At 36.4% G+C, this 17,968-nt stretch overlaps 1 protein-coding gene across 2 annotated transcripts in view; it reads left to right on the forward strand.

Moving 5' to 3' along the window:
- Positions 1-16: 16 nt before the first annotated feature.
- The window catches only part of ttc3 (tetratricopeptide repeat domain 3), a 35,087-nt gene continuing 17,135 nt past the window's right edge, over positions 17-17,968 (forward strand). Inside the window, exons 1-18 of one of the 2 annotated variants that reach the window (XM_083569006.1) lie at positions 17-332; positions 1,228-1,300; positions 1,393-1,435; positions 1,532-1,691; positions 6,313-6,391; positions 6,501-6,566; positions 7,493-7,622; positions 7,948-8,033; positions 8,124-8,218; positions 8,298-8,360; positions 8,447-8,501; positions 8,611-8,773; positions 8,930-8,978; positions 9,056-9,152; positions 10,266-10,302; positions 12,696-12,747; positions 15,937-16,027; positions 17,208-17,363. In XM_083569006.1, coding sequence (XP_083425132.1) covers positions 1,235-1,300; positions 1,393-1,435; positions 1,532-1,691; positions 6,313-6,391; positions 6,501-6,566; positions 7,493-7,622; positions 7,948-8,033; positions 8,124-8,218; positions 8,298-8,360; positions 8,447-8,501; positions 8,611-8,773; positions 8,930-8,978; positions 9,056-9,152; positions 10,266-10,302; positions 12,696-12,747; positions 15,937-16,027; positions 17,208-17,363 — 1,488 coding nt within the window. In that variant the 5' untranslated portion in view covers positions 17-332; positions 1,228-1,234. The remainder of the gene's footprint in view (positions 333-1,227; positions 1,301-1,392; positions 1,436-1,531; positions 1,692-6,312; positions 6,392-6,500; positions 6,567-7,492; positions 7,623-7,947; positions 8,034-8,123; positions 8,219-8,297; positions 8,361-8,446; positions 8,502-8,610; positions 8,774-8,929; positions 8,979-9,055; positions 9,153-10,265; positions 10,303-12,695; positions 12,748-15,936; positions 16,028-17,207; positions 17,364-17,968) is intronic. The other variant, XM_083569007.1, reaches the window with a different exon arrangement.

Consider the following 17,968-nt stretch of genomic DNA (forward strand, 5'->3'; position numbering starts at 1 on the left):
GTTTCAGTGCTGATGACTGCCATCTACTGGTTTGGATCCGCATTACAACTCTTTTTCTCGTACTCGATAGGAGAACTTTCGAAATAATTTTGTTTCATGAATTGAAATTGTTTACTTGTTTGTGTTGTGAGAGTCACGTTTACAGAGCAGAATCGCTTTTTTTTGGAGTCGACTCTCAGATTGTTTCGTTTCCCTCTATAACTGTGATAAATGGACGGCCAGTAGGCGGCGCCGCTGTCCTGTTTATGTTTTAGGCGTTTATTGGGAGACTAGAGAGACGTACGAGGCTTTATGTTGATGGAAATCTTACAGCCCTGAAGAACGATCGAAAGGTTGGTGACATGAGTATTTCTACGTGTGTGATTTAATTGATCATGATCGTTTTTATGGGATCATTTAAGTTGTGTATATTGTGTTCTTTATTATGTCTGAGTATAAGAGCAGGCTGGGGCCGAGCTGTTTTAGACGTTAGCTCAGTCTAAACATGTAGCACTTTTACTTTCTTATAATGTCCAGAGGAACTCGATTATTCGACTTTCTGCCTGAATTCTATTTAATATTCATCTTAGATCTTAGTTTTGGATAATGGCCTAGGTAAAAATTTTTTAAGTACAAACCATAAGAGCTGCTGCACTCACATGAGAACTACAGGAAGTGACTAGCACTTCCTTACTATAGCATTGCATACTTACTAGTCTTTAAGAATGTAGGGACATTAGAGACGTTACATCATTTAAATAGTATCAGTGAAAGACTGTGTGTGTGTGTGTGTGTGTGTGTGTGTGTGTGGGCGTTTTTAAATGTAGTGCTTGATTTGGGACTAAGCGACTGTAATACACAATGCATTAAAAAAAACCCACATGGTTTCTGTAGATTTTAGGTTTGGCAGGATGAATGTCCACCGTCGCCTGTTTTAAACAGCATATTATCTTCTGAATTATCCTTGAACAACCCAAGGGCGAGGTTATTATACTCTTCCTGGTGTGCATGACTCAATATGAGGTCAATATGCCATTTCCAAATATGTCAACACCTCTCCTAGAAAGGATTTAAATGTGGTTGACTTTTCAAAGAAGACATTGCAATCAAAGAGGTCCTATTTGACTCTTAGCTATGATTCCAAGGTACAATCTCTCTCCGAAAAGGGTAACACGAAATAGTTCTTTTCTCGTACAGTTTGCCTTTAGGCTTTATATCAAATATTTGTATTGATCTGTTCTATTTAAGACTCGAGATGTTCGAATCTGAAGACTCTGACTTCGAGGAGGGACCGGATGTGGTTCGACACAAGACTACAATCGTATGTTGGGATCAAAAGATCTATTCATATACCGTATTATTACATGTACTAGAAATAATGATGTCCTTGTGATTAATCTATTCACCATGTAGGTTAATCATGGAATGTTTCCGTTGATTCACATGGACCAATCTGGTAAGATATCACCATTTCACAGCAGCTGTTTGCTTTGCTTGGAAAAGCTGAAATGCTTTTGGATTTAAAAGCAAACGTTTCCTTTGAATTGTCTAGACGATTTGTACGAGAGATGGAGTCGAATAAAACCTGAGCTGAGAAGAGAGGCGGGACACTTGATGCATATCACGACGTTCTGGTGGCACATTTTGTACCGGCAACAGGATAATCACAACACTACAGCCTGGGCTGTAGATATGGGCTTCTTGGATTCCAAGTGAGTTTTGTTTGTGCGATATACAGAGGAGTCACCACTGTAACAACACCCATCACATTCTTATTGAGCAATACTCTTTTTGAAAAAAGCATTTCACTAATCCTTAATTCTTACAGGCTGATGTTGATATACAGGTGTGTCTCAATTCTTTGTATTAACTTTCCTTATTGTAGATTTCAACAGTATATTACACAACATTTCAATAAAACAATTTTTGGGTGTTTTAATAATGAAGAAAGGCACCTAAATTGTGCTGTGAGATATAATAAATAAGAATAAACAAGCAGGTAATGTACGTAATAATGAGTAAGGGCTTGGAAAATAAAGGTGGTATTGAGCTAAAAGAAGGAAACAAGGGAAATCAATAGCCCTGGGGTTCGATAGTCAAATCTCAATCTCTTCCATTTTGTATGATAAAGACCAGGATGCTCATTATGAACTTCCCTTTATCACATTCAGTACTGTTTCTTTTATATTTAACAACTGCTTTATACAACTTATACAATTGAATTGGTTTACAAAAGACATCTGTGTATGCAGGTAGTCAGAAAGTGATGCAAATCTATTTGAGGTATAAATAGAATTTCAAAAAAAACCCAAAACAAACATTGTATTATAACAAAATTCCCGCCAAATTTGAATCATTGTAAGAGCTAATTATACGTTTGGAAGTTTTGTGACATGGTGATCGTGGCTTTTTCTTAAACAGTCTAAATGAAGAGGTTTCAATGCAAGTGAAAAACACTGTTAGATTTTTATCGTGTTCAAACAAAAAAATAGTTTTAGAGGTGTAGGAGAGGCTTTCTATGCGATCTACGATGCGATCATGATTTCTTTTTTTGCTCAGGAAAGAATCGCAAAGCACACAGAGTGACACATACGTTCTTTTTCGGTTTAATGCTGGAAACTGACAAGTATAAATTCTCTGGACTAAACCGGAGTTAAAACTGTTCCTGATTGGGTAATAAGACATAGTTTCCAGAGATGTGTGAGTTCAGACAAAGACATTCCTATAGACACTGCACAGACAACATAGGAATGTGTGTTAGGAGAACTAGTGTGAGGCTCGTCTTAATACTAACACATTTGTATACAGAGGACTAAAAATTTCCATCAGCAGATCTGTTTGTGCTTCGTGGAACACTTTGCATTTCGACGCCATAGTTTGCATCCACTTGTCCCTTTAGAAAGAGGTGTCTTCGTCTTTGCTCTTTTCTATCCCTATTCTCTGATGAAACATAATCTAATAGAAACCTAATGGAAGTGGAAACTACAGGATGATCAGGTCTCCATCTACAGGGCACAAGGCTCACTGAGCGGTTTAATGTGGATGCTGATTCTGTGAATCGGACGCTACCGTCATTTATGGTGACCAGGGGTCTGTTTTTTGTACGTCACTTACTACATTCGAGATCAAATAGCAAATCCAAGTTTGTCTAATCGTTTTGGATAATTAGTTGTGATAATTGTTGATAATTGCGCATTCCAGTGTAGCTTGACAAAGCTATAAATATTGATCAATATTTTTAACACACTACTGAAATGGTCAAGGGACACCTCAAAAGCTGTAAAATAAATAAATAATAATAAATAAATAAAAATAAATGCTTGAGGGCAAAAGGTTGATTAAAAAATGTGCTATTTTTTTGGCTTATTTTTCCACAATATTTTTTTAAAAAACAAGTCTTTCTTAATGCCACAGCCACCACAGAACACACTAGAATTTGAGAGCAAGTCTTTTTTTTTTTTTTTTTTAATGAGGGTCAAATAAATATGCTTAACGATTCGCTCACAAGAAAAACTTTCCAAAAGTAAATTATGGTGAGAATCAAGTCTATCACGTGTTGTGTTGCATTCATAAACTCTGTATTGCTTTTGTTGCCCTAGAAAAAAAAAAAATGGAGAGGACATTCAACAGTCTTTGCATTAATTACACTCAAATTAACTGACCTTTTTCCTATTGGTTTTTTTTTTTTGTGTGTGTATCAACTGTTTGGAAACACTTAGTCTTTTATTGTTTTGAGACACAAGAATATTCGTTTTGTTTATATGCAACAAACCTAGGTCAAAGGCAAAAACACACAAGAATTGGACATTGAATGACGGCAAGAAAGTTCAGTAGACAGAGTCCAAGTCGACATTTTTGGCTCTAACAGAAGAACTTGTGTGAGACAAAGAACAGGGGAGAAGATTTCAGCAGAATACCTCACTCCCACAGTCAAACATTGAGGTGGAAGCTTAACGGTTTGGGGTTGTTTTAAAGCAGGGAAGGCTAGAGACTTATTCTAGGTGAAAATAAACCTGAACCAACATGGCTACCATTCTATACTTGTAAATTTTCCATTGGGATGAATAAAGTGACCTACAGATGCACCCACCCACCAATCAGAACCAACTTTACCATACGACTAAACAATAAACTCCAGTGTACGTCCAAGTGTTATTTACAGAGCAATCAGTCAGCTGGAGTGTTGTCTATCATAGACTGGCCTGCCCAGTCACCGCACCTAAATCCTATTGAACTGCTCTGGAATGAACTGAATCGCAAGGTCAGAAACAAATCTCTAAGTAGAGAAGAACATCTTTGGCAAGTTTTACAAAAGGCATGGCAAAGCATTTCAGCCGAATGCTTGGCTGAATCGAATTGACTGCATGTCGAGCATGTGTAAAGCTGTTATTTATGCTAAGGGTTTTTTTCAATAAAAATAAAATTTAACAACTGTACAGTGATATTTGTTTGGTCAAAGCAAATATGGTAAATGACCTGGTTTGTTGCGTTTAAACAAAAGGAAGATAAAAATGTATATCTGTAAGCATGTAATATTTATATATATATATATATATATATATATATATATATATATATATATATATATATATACAGTGGGTACGGAAAGTATTCAGACCCCCTTAAATTTTTCACTCTTTGTTATATTGCAGCCATTTGCTAAAATCATTTAGGTTCATTCTTCTTCCTCATGAATGTACACACAGCACCCCATACTGACAGAAAAACACAGAATTGTTGACGTTGTTGCAGATTTATTAAAAAAGAAAAACTGAAATATCACATGGTCCTAAGTATTCAGACCCTTTGCTCAGTATTTAGTAGAAGCCCCCTTTTGATCTAATACAGCCAGGAGTCTTTTTGGGAAAGATGCAACAAGTCTTTCACACCTGGATTTGGGGATCCTCTGCCATTCCTCCTTGCAGGTCCTCTCCAGTTCTGTCAGGTTGGATGGTAAACGTTGGTGGACAGCCATTTTTAGGTCTCTCCAGAGATGCTCAATTGGGTTTAAGTCAGGGCTCTGGCTGGGCCATTCAAGAACAGTCACGGAGTTGTTGTGAAGCCACTCCTTCATTATTTTAGCTGTGTGCTTAGGGTCATTGTCTTGTTGGAAGGTAAACCTTCGGCCCAGTCTGAGGTCCAGAGCACTCTGGAGAAGGTTTTTGTCCAGGATATCCCTGTACTTGGCCGCATTCATCTTTCCCTCGATTGCAACCAGTCGTCCTGTCCCTGCAGCTGAAAAACACCCCCACAGCATGATGCTGCCACCACCATGCTTCACTGTTGGGACTGTATTAGACAGGTGATGAGCAGTGCCTGGTTTTCTCCACACATACCGCTTAGAATTAAGGCCAAAAAGTTCTATTTTGGTCTCATCAGACCAGAGAATCCTATTTCTCACCATCTTGGAGTCCTTCAGGTGTTTTTTTAGCAAACTCCATGCGGGCTTTCATGTGTCTTACACTGAGGAGAGGCTTCCGTCGGGCCACTCTGCCATAAAGCCCCGACTGGTGGAGGGCTGCAGTGATGGTTGACTTTCTACAACTTTCTCCCATCTCCTGACTGCATCTCTGGAGCTCAGCCACAGTGATCTTTGGGTGCTTCTTTACCTCTCTCACCAAGGCTCTTCTCCCCCGATAGCTCAGTTTGGCCGGACGGCCAGCTCTAGGAAGGGTTCTGGTCGTCCCAAACATCTTCCATTTGAGGATTACGGAGGCCACTGTGCTCTTAGGAACCTTAAGTGCAGCAGAAATCTTTTTGTAACCTTGGCCAGATCTGTGCCTTGCCACAATTCTGTCTCTGAGCTCTTCAGGCAGTTCCTTTGACCTCATGATTCTCATTTGCTCTGACATGCATTGTGATCTGGAAGGTCTTATATAGACAGGTGTGTGGCTTTCCTAATCAAGTCCAATCAGTATAATCAAACACAGCTGGACTCAAATGAAGGTGTGGAACCATCTCAAGGATGATCGGAAGAAATGGAAAGCACCTGAGTTAAATATATGAGTGTCACAGCAAAGGTCTGAATACTTAGGACCATGTGATATTTCAGTTTTTCTTTTTTAATAAATCTGCAACAATGTCAACAATTCTGTGTTTTTCTGTCAGTATGGGGAGCTGTGTGTACATTCATGAGGAAGAAGAATGAACTTAAATGATTTTAGCAAATGGCTGCAATATAACAAAGAGTGAAAAATTTAAGGGGGTCTGAATACTTTCCGTACCCTCTGTATGTATATATATATATATATATATATATATATATATATATATATATATATATATATAAGGCCTTAATCTTTGATACAACCTTTTATTTTCTTTCATTTATAGTGTTTCAAATGATTTGAGTTTGAAAAAGCTGCAAAAAATCGAAATCTTGGAGCTCATCCTTGACACTGTGGAAAAAAACGTATGTATTGAGGTTTTTGCCTTTTGTATGGTTTGAAAATGTTTTATAACACATCTCATGAAGGTGTCCATGCAGTGTTTGTATCTAGTATTTTTATTTGTCTTTATAGCTGGCAGGCACTGATCCTGAGAGGAGAGCAAGAGAGTTGATAATGATAAGCGTGTCTCTGAGAATGGTAAGTCCTTCAGCTCTCCACACAATCTGAAAGATTATAGCCTCACTTTTATAGGACGATTCAATTGTCTTTATGTATGTTAATAAGAAGATGCTCGTTACTTCTGGAGTGATTTTGTAGAAACCTTGGCTTAAAAAAAAAAAAAAGTGTGTGTGTGTGTATACAGTGAGAAAAATAAGTATTTGAACACCCTGCTATTTTGCAAGTTCTCCCACTTAGAAATCATGGAGGGGTTTGAAATTGTCATCGTAGGTGCATGTCCACTGTGAGAGACATAATCTAAAAAAGAAAATCCAGAAATCACAATGTATGATTTTGTAACTATTTATTTGTATGATACAGCTGCAAATAAGTATTTGAACACCTGAGAAAGTCAATGTTAATATTTGGTACAGTAGCCTTTATTTGCAATTACGAGGTCAAACGTTTCCTGTAGTTTTTCACCAGGTTTGCACACACTGCAGGAGGGATGTTGGCCCACTCCTCCACACAGATCTTCTCTAGATCAGTCAGGTTTCTGGCCTGTCGCTGAGAAACACGGAGTTTGAGCTCCCTCCAAAGATTCTCTATTGGGTTTAGGTCTGGGACTGGCTAGGCCACGCCAGAACCTTGATATGCTTCTTACAGAGCCACTCCTTGGTTATCCTGGCTGTGTGCTTCTGGTCATTGTCATGTTGGAAGACCCAGCCTCGACCCATCTTCAATGCTCTAACTGAGGGAAGGAGGTTGTTCCCCAAAATCTCGCAATACATGGCCCCAGTCATCCTCTCCTTAATACAGTGCAGTCGCCCTGTCCCATGTGCAGAAATATATATATATATATATATATATATATATATATATATATATATATATATATATATATATATATATATATATATATATATAAATAATTATAATAAACCTCTTTCTCTTTCTTTCCATAGGAGGATGAAGGTCTTATGAAGGCAGTCAGCTGGTTAAGTGAATCTGGTCCTCCAGGTCTCAGTCGTAAAATTCTTCAACTAGGCTCAAAGCAAATACGCCTCCAAGTTCTAGAATTTGTGTTTTCCGAGTGTAAGTCATCCCACTGTATATGCTGTAAATGAATGATTTTAGTGTGAGTCCTGAGCAATGGCTCACAGATGCTCAAGCTTGACTTGTTTTGCTGTTACTGATTGGGGAGAAAGAGTGTACCACCCCTAACTTCCAGACAGCACACCAAGTTTTGCTCTCTTTGACTCTAAGCTGTGATTTGATCTTCAATCCTGTCACATTCAGCTTGCGCTGTAGCTCGACCTTTATGCTAAAACTTTAATCTTCAACTTTAAACTCCATTAAAAACATATCAAAAAAAGGTAAGAGATTTTGCTGGAAAATGCCTTTTATTTTTTCCCCTCAGATTCTCGTTTCATACAAGTTATGTCTTGTAGCAAAAATAGGATGTTTAAGGAGCTATCTTTGGATCCAGAGCCATGGTGTTTACAGGTAAGAATTCAGCAGCGTAAGAATCTGTTTACTTGCTGAGTCTTAACTACATTTAGCTACACATCCTTCGCTCTCCGTTCGTTTCCGCAGAAAAGTGAAGAAATGAAAAACAAAGGGAACGATCAATTTCAGAAGAGAAAGTATGATGTTGCATTGAAATGGTACACGAAGGCCATTAAATACCAGTAAGTCCCCAATACTCTGACTTATACATACAAGCAGAAATTATGGCCTGTATTTCAATCTTGCATGTTTATGTTTCAGTCCCAACAACCACATATTGTATGGCAACCGAGCACTCTGCTTTATTCGTTGTGAAAAATACCTGTAAGTTTTACCGAATCATTTTTAATGCATTTAAATAATGTTATTTATCGGTATTATATTGTTCGCCTTATAAAAATCTTTTTCAGGAAAGCAATGGCCGATGGGAAGCGAGCTATTCTACTGCAGCGTGACTGGGCAAAGGTAAACCTCTTCAGCTATTTCACCCTGATCATAAAGCTTTTCAGCCTTCCTCCACTTCTCAAGTTTTACTTCCTGGCCAGTTTTTCCACGTTTGTCCTCTATGTTCCAGGGCCACTATCGTTTCTGTGATGCCTTATTCTTTTATGGAGCTAAAGACAAAGCAGTGGAATCCAACATTACAGCTCAGAGCTATTGCACTGCGGATCCTGAGGGAATGAGAGACCTCCAGCAGCAGTACAGTCGCTTCATGATGGAGATTTGTGAGAGTAGAAGTAAGGGCAGATATTTAAAACCTTCACTGAAGTTAAGCATGAACTCCATAACTACAATAATAATTAAGTAGTAATAATAAAACGCATAATAAACGAAGAAAATATGCAAATCATTTTATTCTCTCTCAATGTATTATTTACATTTTTTTTTTCAAGCTGAAGGAAAACAGAAGAAAACGGAGGCTAAGAAAGGATCCAGTAAAAGGTATTATTTTGTTTCATTTTTAATATACAGTAAGAAATGCATTTATTTGTGTCTGAATAGTGTTTGATTTCTGGTAGACCCGAGACATCATGTGGAATCGATCCCACGTCCGAACATGTTGATCCAGATAAAGCTCCAGAGGCAGCCCATAACTCTGATTCTGCAGAAAATAAGGTAAGAGGACAAAAATATATAATTCAATTATTTCCCTCACTGTCGGTAACTAGAAATCATTAGGGGAAAGCAACATTAATATAAATCTTCAAAAATCAATAAATATTGATAAAAGTATTGGGTCATGTGATTCTTCAGCACTGCATTCTACATTTAGTCTCAATTTGCTCTTATAATTCCCTCTATTCTTCTGGGAAGATGTTCCACTAGATATTGGAGTGTGCTTATAGATATTATTATGAAAGGCAGGTACTGATGTAGGTGTGGAGGTCTGGGGTGCAGTCAGCGTTCCAATTCATCCCAAAGGTGTTCAGTAGGGATGAGTTCAGAGCTCTATAGCAGACCACTCAAGATCTTCCTCTCCAAAGCATGTGAACCATAATCATCATGGAGCTCACGGTGTGCACAGGGGCACTGCCATGCTGGAACAGGTTTTTTGGTTTCTGCTGCACCACTAATTCCCTTTTCTCTGGAGGTTTTTCAGTTCAATTCGGCAAATATTTTAACCAAGTTTAGCCTGTTGGATTAACTGCCAATCTAAAATTACCCATACATTCCCACATATAAAGCTGAGAGCTTAAATTACTTAATGTTCATGTTCATGATGAACTATTGGACATTGTGATCACAATATTTCTTACTTGGGCTTTGCTAAAGGTAAATGTTTTGGTCCATAACCTTTATTTTACTGGGACAGTCTAGCATAGATCAACCAAGACTTTATGAGTCATTAATATTCGACAAAAACTTTTTATTTTTTCCCCTGCAGTGAGGAATGTAAAAGAGTGAGAATTCTTTAGCCAAAATGTTGCAATCTTGGTGTTTGCAGCCTTTTCAAAGAATAATAATAATAAAAAATATAATAAATAATAAAAAATCTGATCAACTCTTTAAAGTGTGTTTAACTGGTGTTAATGCCAGTTGATTTAAGAAATTTTATTTTTGTCCTCACATCCCCTTATACATCTATATCTATCTATCTGTCTGTCTGTCTGTCTGTCTGTCTGTCTGTCTGTCTGTCTGTCATAAAAGTCATCTAAATAAATTTACAAATGGTCTACTTTAAAGGTGTGTCTATCGAGTAACTATCGAATTGTTCATATTCTTTAATAGCAGAAAGCAGAAGACACAAAGCAGGAGGAACCATCAGGTGAGTTACATTTGCTTTAGTATTCTTCCACTTTTTCTTCTATGGTTTTTGTGCATTTATAATATTCAGGTTTGTACTGAATAAATAGTATAAGATATCTCTCATGAAAAACTAAAACCTTTGTTTAGAAAGAAATAAAATATTTACTCTTCCAAATAGACATAAGTCGTCATAATACCAATAGTAAGTTGGTATTACATAATAGTAAGTTGTAACAAAAAAAATTATCTATAACATTTTTGTTTTCCTGACAAAGAAATGTAATAATTAAATTACTTGTACATTCAAGTTGATTCACAGTAGCTTCTAGAACGTACCAGGTGTACAGGCAGGACAAATGCACTACATTTCTGTATGAGTCACGTTTCAGTCATGCATTAACAGGTCAAGAAGAAAACTGCATAGAAACCAGACTTGCGAAATCATGTTTCATTCATCGGGTTTTTGAGACACCACCAGAAGAATGTGTAAAGTGGATTTTGTTTAGACCCCAAATAAATAACTGAAACAATATAACCCACAGTAGTTTACTAATATTTAGTTGTTTGTTTAATTTTATAGTTAACAAACTATAGTTTGTTATAAACTATAAAACTATAGTTTTATAGTTAGGTTTGGCACAGAGCTCTACACACAATAAATGTTTTGTGTTCAAGCAAATCACCATATAAAAGTCAGCCAGGGACTAATGACCTGCTACACACTTGATCACACATAAGTTACACACACACACACACACACACATACATAACTCTTGGTTATTATATATGTATGTGTATATATAATTAATAACTACAGAAAAATTTGCCCCGTTTTTTTTTTTTTTTTTTTTTGTTGACCAAGTAAAAACGTAACTTTTAACTGTTTAACTATCATGGATAAAATTTGTACTTAGTCAACAAAAAAAAACGATATAGATATATATGTATGTATATGTATTTATATGTATTTGTGTGTGTGCGCGTGTGTGTATGTATATATATGTACATATAATGTTTTTTTTGTTGATTTGGTTGAACACAAAATATTTATTGTGTATAGGGCTCTGTGCCAAAGCTTGTACACTCATAAAAGTTATCCCAAAATCCGAATTCTATAATGAATGTTATCTGAGAAACCATTAGAATTTAATATGAATGTCCATGTGATAAATTGTCAGTATTTCTGATTTATGACAATTTGGCTGTACTGTGTGTGTGTGTGTGTGTGTGTGTGTGTGTGTGTGTGTGTGTGTGTGTGTGTGTGTGTGTGTGTGTGTGTGTGTGTGTGTGTGTGCGTGCGCGAGAAGTGCTGAAACATCGAAGCGTGTTAAAATGACATTTTGTTCAGAGTTAAAATAAAAATTTGAAAAAATAGAAAATTGCCAGGTTTTTACGATGTAGAAACAAATACATCATGTCAGAACCTTTCATTTTGAAAGTGAATACTAATGAGAAATAAGTGCAATAACCTGTTTGCAAAGTATAAACATAATAAAGGAATAATTAGTCAAAGCACGTTTATGCGAATAAACGTTTCCGGGTATCGCAGGTGCAACAGAACTTCGGCCACCTTCTACCTCGAGTCTCTTACATGAAAGCACCCAGATTTTTCCCCCTTTACAATGTTTGTGGTTGTCATGTTGGAATTTCATGACAAAGAGGAAAATTTTTTTGACATAATTTTACTTTATTTAAATATTTTTTACTTTACAAACCCCTTGTTGCTTTGTGAGATTGGTGTAGACATATATCCACTGTAGGCATGTAGATTTTTTTTGACTGTGTCACAAGTGGTTATGAAGTAACACAAATAAACAATTTGAATCGCTCCAATCCTGTTTGCATCGATTTGTTTAGGTGTGATGATTGGGATTGCGTGTATTTTCGAAACAGGAAGTGGAATCTCTTTGCAGTTTGCACAGATCGAGTTATTATAGAAAAGGTCAATTGGTTTGGCAGGGGAGTGTAGGCCATGTGACCCATTTGAGCAAAGTTTGCTCTTGCAGTCAGGCCACATATCCGCTCTGGTTCAAGAGGAAGCGATGAACCAAATGCATAACCGATGTTGCACCACAAGTGTTCAGCGACTGGGAGTTCAAAGGCAGCAACAATGACTGTGCATATTACGCGTTTTTATGTTTCTATTTCTGAAGAAGTGTGTGTGTGTGTGTGTGTGTGTGTGTGTGTGTGTGTGTGTGTGTGTGTGTGTGTGTGTGTGTGTGTGTGCGTGTGTGCGCGCGTGCCAGGGGGAGAGGCTAAGACGGAGCGGGCGCGCTCGTGCTTGTGTTGTCAAATTTCTGTTCTGCCGTTCTGCAGGTCTTGCCAGTTTTGTTGTGTGTCGCAGAGGGAATGCTCATTCTGTCCCGCGGTGATTGTGTGCTGTGATTCACAAACTGAACTTTCTGCTTTCAGGGACGACTTTGACTGACCCTCAAATCGAGGATAACTTTAAAGAACCTAAAAGGTAACTTGAGCTAAACCGGCACTTTTTTTCTCTCTCTCTTTTGTCTTTCTTTCGCACTTTCTTTTCTCTAAAAAAAACAAAAACAAAAAACAAGCAACACTTCTGAAGTCTTAATTCTTCATAGGTTTTTCAGGGCAGTGCATCTTTATCTTATTAACTCGAAGGAAATTAGATGGCAGGATTTATATTAGTAAGCTCAGCTCTGTGGTAAGCGCTTCACATAGTGTAATGTTTCATATGTGGTATGAACTCTTAACACTTTGGTTTAGCAACTTTTCTGCTTCATTATCGTATAAATGTATACTTCAACAGATTTTCTTGACACCATTTGCTGTCTATATCTAGGTCCCTTTTCTATCTAGGACAGTTTTGCTTTTTTTTCTCTCCTCTCTTGATGGTAAATACCTTGAAAAGTTGCAAAAGCTTTTTTTTTTTATATGTTATCCTTAAAGGAGTCTTTATTCAGAGTCTTAAAAATTTGCTGAAATTACTTGCTTTCTTGAACCCATTTAATGTTTAATACTTAAACATTTCCATTTTATTACATAACATTTATAGCTATCTATATATTATTATAAAATCTTTTCTTTTTTTTTTCTTTCTATCTCTCCCCCTCATTTACTGGAGTCTACCATATTAGTCAGATTGACTAGGAATATATTTCTGTTTTATGAGCAGTTCTTTACTTTTACAAACATTTTCCATATTTCCTATTCTATGTATGTGTGTGTGTGTGTATATATATATATATATATATATATATATATATATATATATATATATATATATATATATATATATATATATATATATATAATATAATATAATATAATAATAATTTCTTTTTTAAGACAAATAAAAAATACTATATTTTGGGGAAATGTGTCGAAGGCAGAAATCACTTCACTTTAGAACAACCTACTTCCATTAAAGGTTATCAAAAGAAACATGAATAAATAACTTTAATTTTAAGTATTTTACAAGGCTGTCGGGGGATATTTCAATTTCAGTTTAGTAAAGAGACTAGTTGTTAAGGATCTCTCTTGCTTCTGAAGCTTATGCTTTTTGTTATTGTGTTGGTATCTGCCCTGTAGTGAGATGCTTCTTCATGCATGCGGTTTCTAATCAAGGTGGAAAGAGTAATAAAAAAAATATTTTATATATAATATAAAATATAAAAATCCCCCCATTTAATTATTTATTTCGACTCGGTAACAATATAGTTAAGTGCAATAATTCATGTAAAAATTACAGATAAAAAAAAAAATTTGGTGCATGCATCTGAGGAAAGCTTGGGGTGTTCACCATGTTGTAGCCTCTCCTTTTTTCTATTTGGTGTATTTTCACTTAGAAATGAAACCAAAAGTTAACTAGATTTTAAACATCGGGAGAAACAAAAGCACAGAATGCAGAGTATGCGTCAAAACGGGTTAAATGCCATGATCTAATAGGTCTTTGGGACAGGATGCTCTATTAATTGCCCCTTTACCCAAGAATAAAGGAGACACAAATACATGGCATACAGAGATGACTATACTTTTTAAAATATCCTTATAGCCAGTGTTGTGCTAATTACTAAAAAATAGTAACTAGTTACAGTTACTCGTTACTTCATTCAAAACTTTGTTGATTACTTACAACAAAAAGTAATGCATTACTGATAAAACATTTTTTCAGTTACTTTTTTAAAGAACCTTCTTTAATGTTCCCATTAATGCCCTTTTATGCGTTATGGTCTATACAAACACAAAACTGACTTAAACACAAAGTAATTTTTAAACACTGTTTTATTAAAGTCAGACCAGAACAAACTAAATATATCAAAAGGATTTCTGAAATAAATAACAAAACAAGCTGAATAATATATTCACAATCAAAAACTAAAGTAGCTTCTGCATCATAAAAGCTGTTGTGTTGAGCTCTTAAAAATATTCCTTTCACAGCTGAAGTATGAAAACTATCAACAATGTAGAACAGACCACCGGGTTAGCTTCTAGCTTCTAGCTTCGTAGAGGCATAGAGTTTCTGGAGGAGCTTCGACAGATTGGAGTTGCTGTTTATCGCAGTAGATACGAGCTTCTAACCGGAAAGCCAGAGCTTACATTTGACTAAAAAGTTTTTGTCTTTATGATCAACTAAAGTGAAATAATGAGCATATTTCCACTTTGAGAAACTCATCTTGCTCTCGCCTCGACTCGCCATTACTGCCGCACAGACCCGAATAAACGGAGACACGCCCACAGTGCGTCTTCTACATGTATACAGTGGTTCATCCACCAATCCTACAATGCGTCGCTGCTGTAAGCAGGTTAGAGTAACTACGGTAACGAAGTTACTTTATTTTTTTAAGTAACGCGTTACAGTATTAGTTACTGTCAAAAGCGTTACTGGTAACGCGTTACTGCCCAACACTGCTTATAGCAGTATTTATGTTCATGGATACCAATGGAATTTGACTAAATAAAAAATAAAAACCCAGATATTCCGTTTTATTCAAGGTATTTTATTTAAGGCAGAAAAACGTATCCAGATCAATTTAGGAGTACAAAAACATCATTTGTTGCAGTTAAAGGGTTAAGGGCCTTGCTCGAGGGCCCAAAATTCAGCTTGCTGTTGCTGAGATTTGAGCTCCTCAACTTTTGATCAGAAGACCAATATCTTAACCAGAAATCTTAACCAGTAATTAACCAGTGACCACTTCCTTGTAGGGTTTCCTTCAGCCTCTTATGTATCTTTAAATGCAAAGTGCAAATAGTGCACATGGGGCACATGGGGCAGATTGGCAGAACAGTGTACATTAGGTCAACATAGTGCATGAAAAAGTGCATATGGCATGGATTAAAGTACTCAAATCTGAGCATTGAGACTAAACTGGTAGAATGGGCGTATGTACCACATGCAAATAGAAGTAAAATACGAACACTGCAGGGAAAAACTATTCTTAATGGTATCTCAGGCAAAGATTTGCCACAATATAGACAAAATATGCAGAGTTTTCTCTTCTCTAGGAGTGTCACATTTTTTAGCATTAATGCATTTAAATAAATAATGAATTTGGGTCAACCTGAATGTAACCACAAGACTGTGCAATCACATTTAATTTTTGTTTGTGTAATTAAATAATTTGTCCATTTTTATGTATGTCATGTATATGCTCTGTCTGTCTCTCTCTCTCTGCTCGACTTGTAGCGACATGGGGGACAGGAAAATGAAAAAAGCAGTGTCGGGCATTCCGGAGAAGCAGTCTGTAAAGAATAAACAGCCACCTGCAGCGGAAAAAGTACATGATCTGACTTTCTTTCACTGTACATTTGCATGAAATATCTTTGTCATTGTGGTTTCATGCAAGATTTGGAAAGCCTTCAGATTGCAATAGGGTGCTTTGTCACTCGACATTCAAATTTTCAATACATTATCCTTCTTGTCTTGACATATTAGTTTACCAAAAATTGATCTTTGATATGGAAAACAAAATGCCTAAATGTTCTTTATAAAGCCAGTTTTAATAAACCCCATCCGAACACCTTCCATTAAGTTTAATGCTTAGATTAGTGGATGATTAAAATCAACAAATGCAAAGTTAAAACACCAATCAAAAAAAGAATAGACTAAGTACAATCCAGGGTTGTGATGTCAAAGATTCAAATGACCAGACTTTTCACAGCCACTGACAAAATTGTCATTTTTCTTCAATCTTCATTATTTTTTTTTTAAATGTAAAAAAAAAAAAAGGATCAAAAGCAGCATGTAGCACATAATATAACATGTTTATAACATGTAGCTCATTCTATATTCAAACAAGTGATGACAGTATGTGGAATGTGTGGGGGAAGCAGGTGTGTTTAATGGGCCAAATGTTTTAAAACAAATGTTTAGGAAACATTTAAGATAAATTTGTTTAATATTTAAAGTAATTAAAGACATGAAAAAAATAACGAAAGTATAGCAAAAGAAAATAAATATAGAAAACAGGTTCGCAAACGAACGCAAATAAGAGCAGGTATTCAATAAAGAATGAAGCCTGCTAGTGCTATTACTTGCTAGTGTGCTGCTGATCCTTTTGACTTTCACTTTTGTTTAAACTTTCGTTGGAGATTTGTGAAAATCCCATAATGCAAACGAGCTATGCTGGGCGTGCCCCTGCTAATTTACGAGTGATTAATGATGCGAATGATATTTGCAGTATTATAAAAACTTTGGCAAATCCAAGAGAAATTTTGGTTCAGTTCAAGTGGCTTTTTTTTTGGTCATATGTTTACCATCTTCAGTTGGTGTGTATATATAGTGTAATGAAATGGTGGTCCTCCATGACCAGAGTGCTACATAGATCAACACAAATTTACACCGGACAAGACAAAACACAAATATAGATTGACATAAGTTGTTATGCTTTTATCATATTTGACAATGTTTGTGTGCTGATCAAATGGTGCTGATCGTATAATGTGTTATTCCTAAAGCCCCAGAGCATCAGCAGTAGCAGTGAAGTGTGCGGTAAGACGCAGTTTTGTGCTGCAGTACGAGACGCTCATACGGCTCTCAGTGACCAACGGTGCCGCAACGCAGAGCAGTCATTCTCTGAGGCTCTCAGGATTCTGGGGACCACTGGGACCAAGGTAAGATGGATGCCATAAAGAAATCCATATACACATATGGCAGGGTAGATCAAGTTGTCCTGTCATGTTGTACTGTCATTATTATATAGATTTCTGTTTAGTCGATATAGTGTTTAAATGCAGCTTTTAGTCTTGTCAGACGTATTGAAATAATTGACAGTGTAAAAAAAAAAAAAAACAGCTAGATAAAAACTAGTGTCCTTCAGACTTCAGATGTTAACTGCTTAATTGAGTTTATTCGTTCTGATTGACATACTGACTGAGTCCCTTTTTAAACAAAGCTTCTCTCATCAATTAATTTGAACAAAAACACCAACCAGGCATTTCATTATGACATTATAATAATATGACCAGTGAGTGAATAACACTGATTATCTCTTCATCATGGCACCTGTTAGTGAGTGGGATATATTAGGAAGCAAGTGAACAGTTTGTTCTCAAAGTTGATGTGTTAGAAACAGGAAAAACTGGCAAGCGTAAGGATTTGAGTGAGTCTGACGAGGGCCAAATTCTGATTGCTAGACAACTGGAGAGCATCTCTAAAAACTGCAGGTCTTGTGGGCTGTTCCCGTTCTGCTGTGCTCAGAATCTATCAAAAGTGGTCC

The sequence above is a fragment of the Silurus aristotelis genome (assembly GCF_946808225.1).
Source record: "Silurus aristotelis genome assembly, chromosome: 18".
Lineage (NCBI taxonomy): Eukaryota > Metazoa > Chordata > Actinopteri > Siluriformes > Siluridae > Silurus > Silurus aristotelis.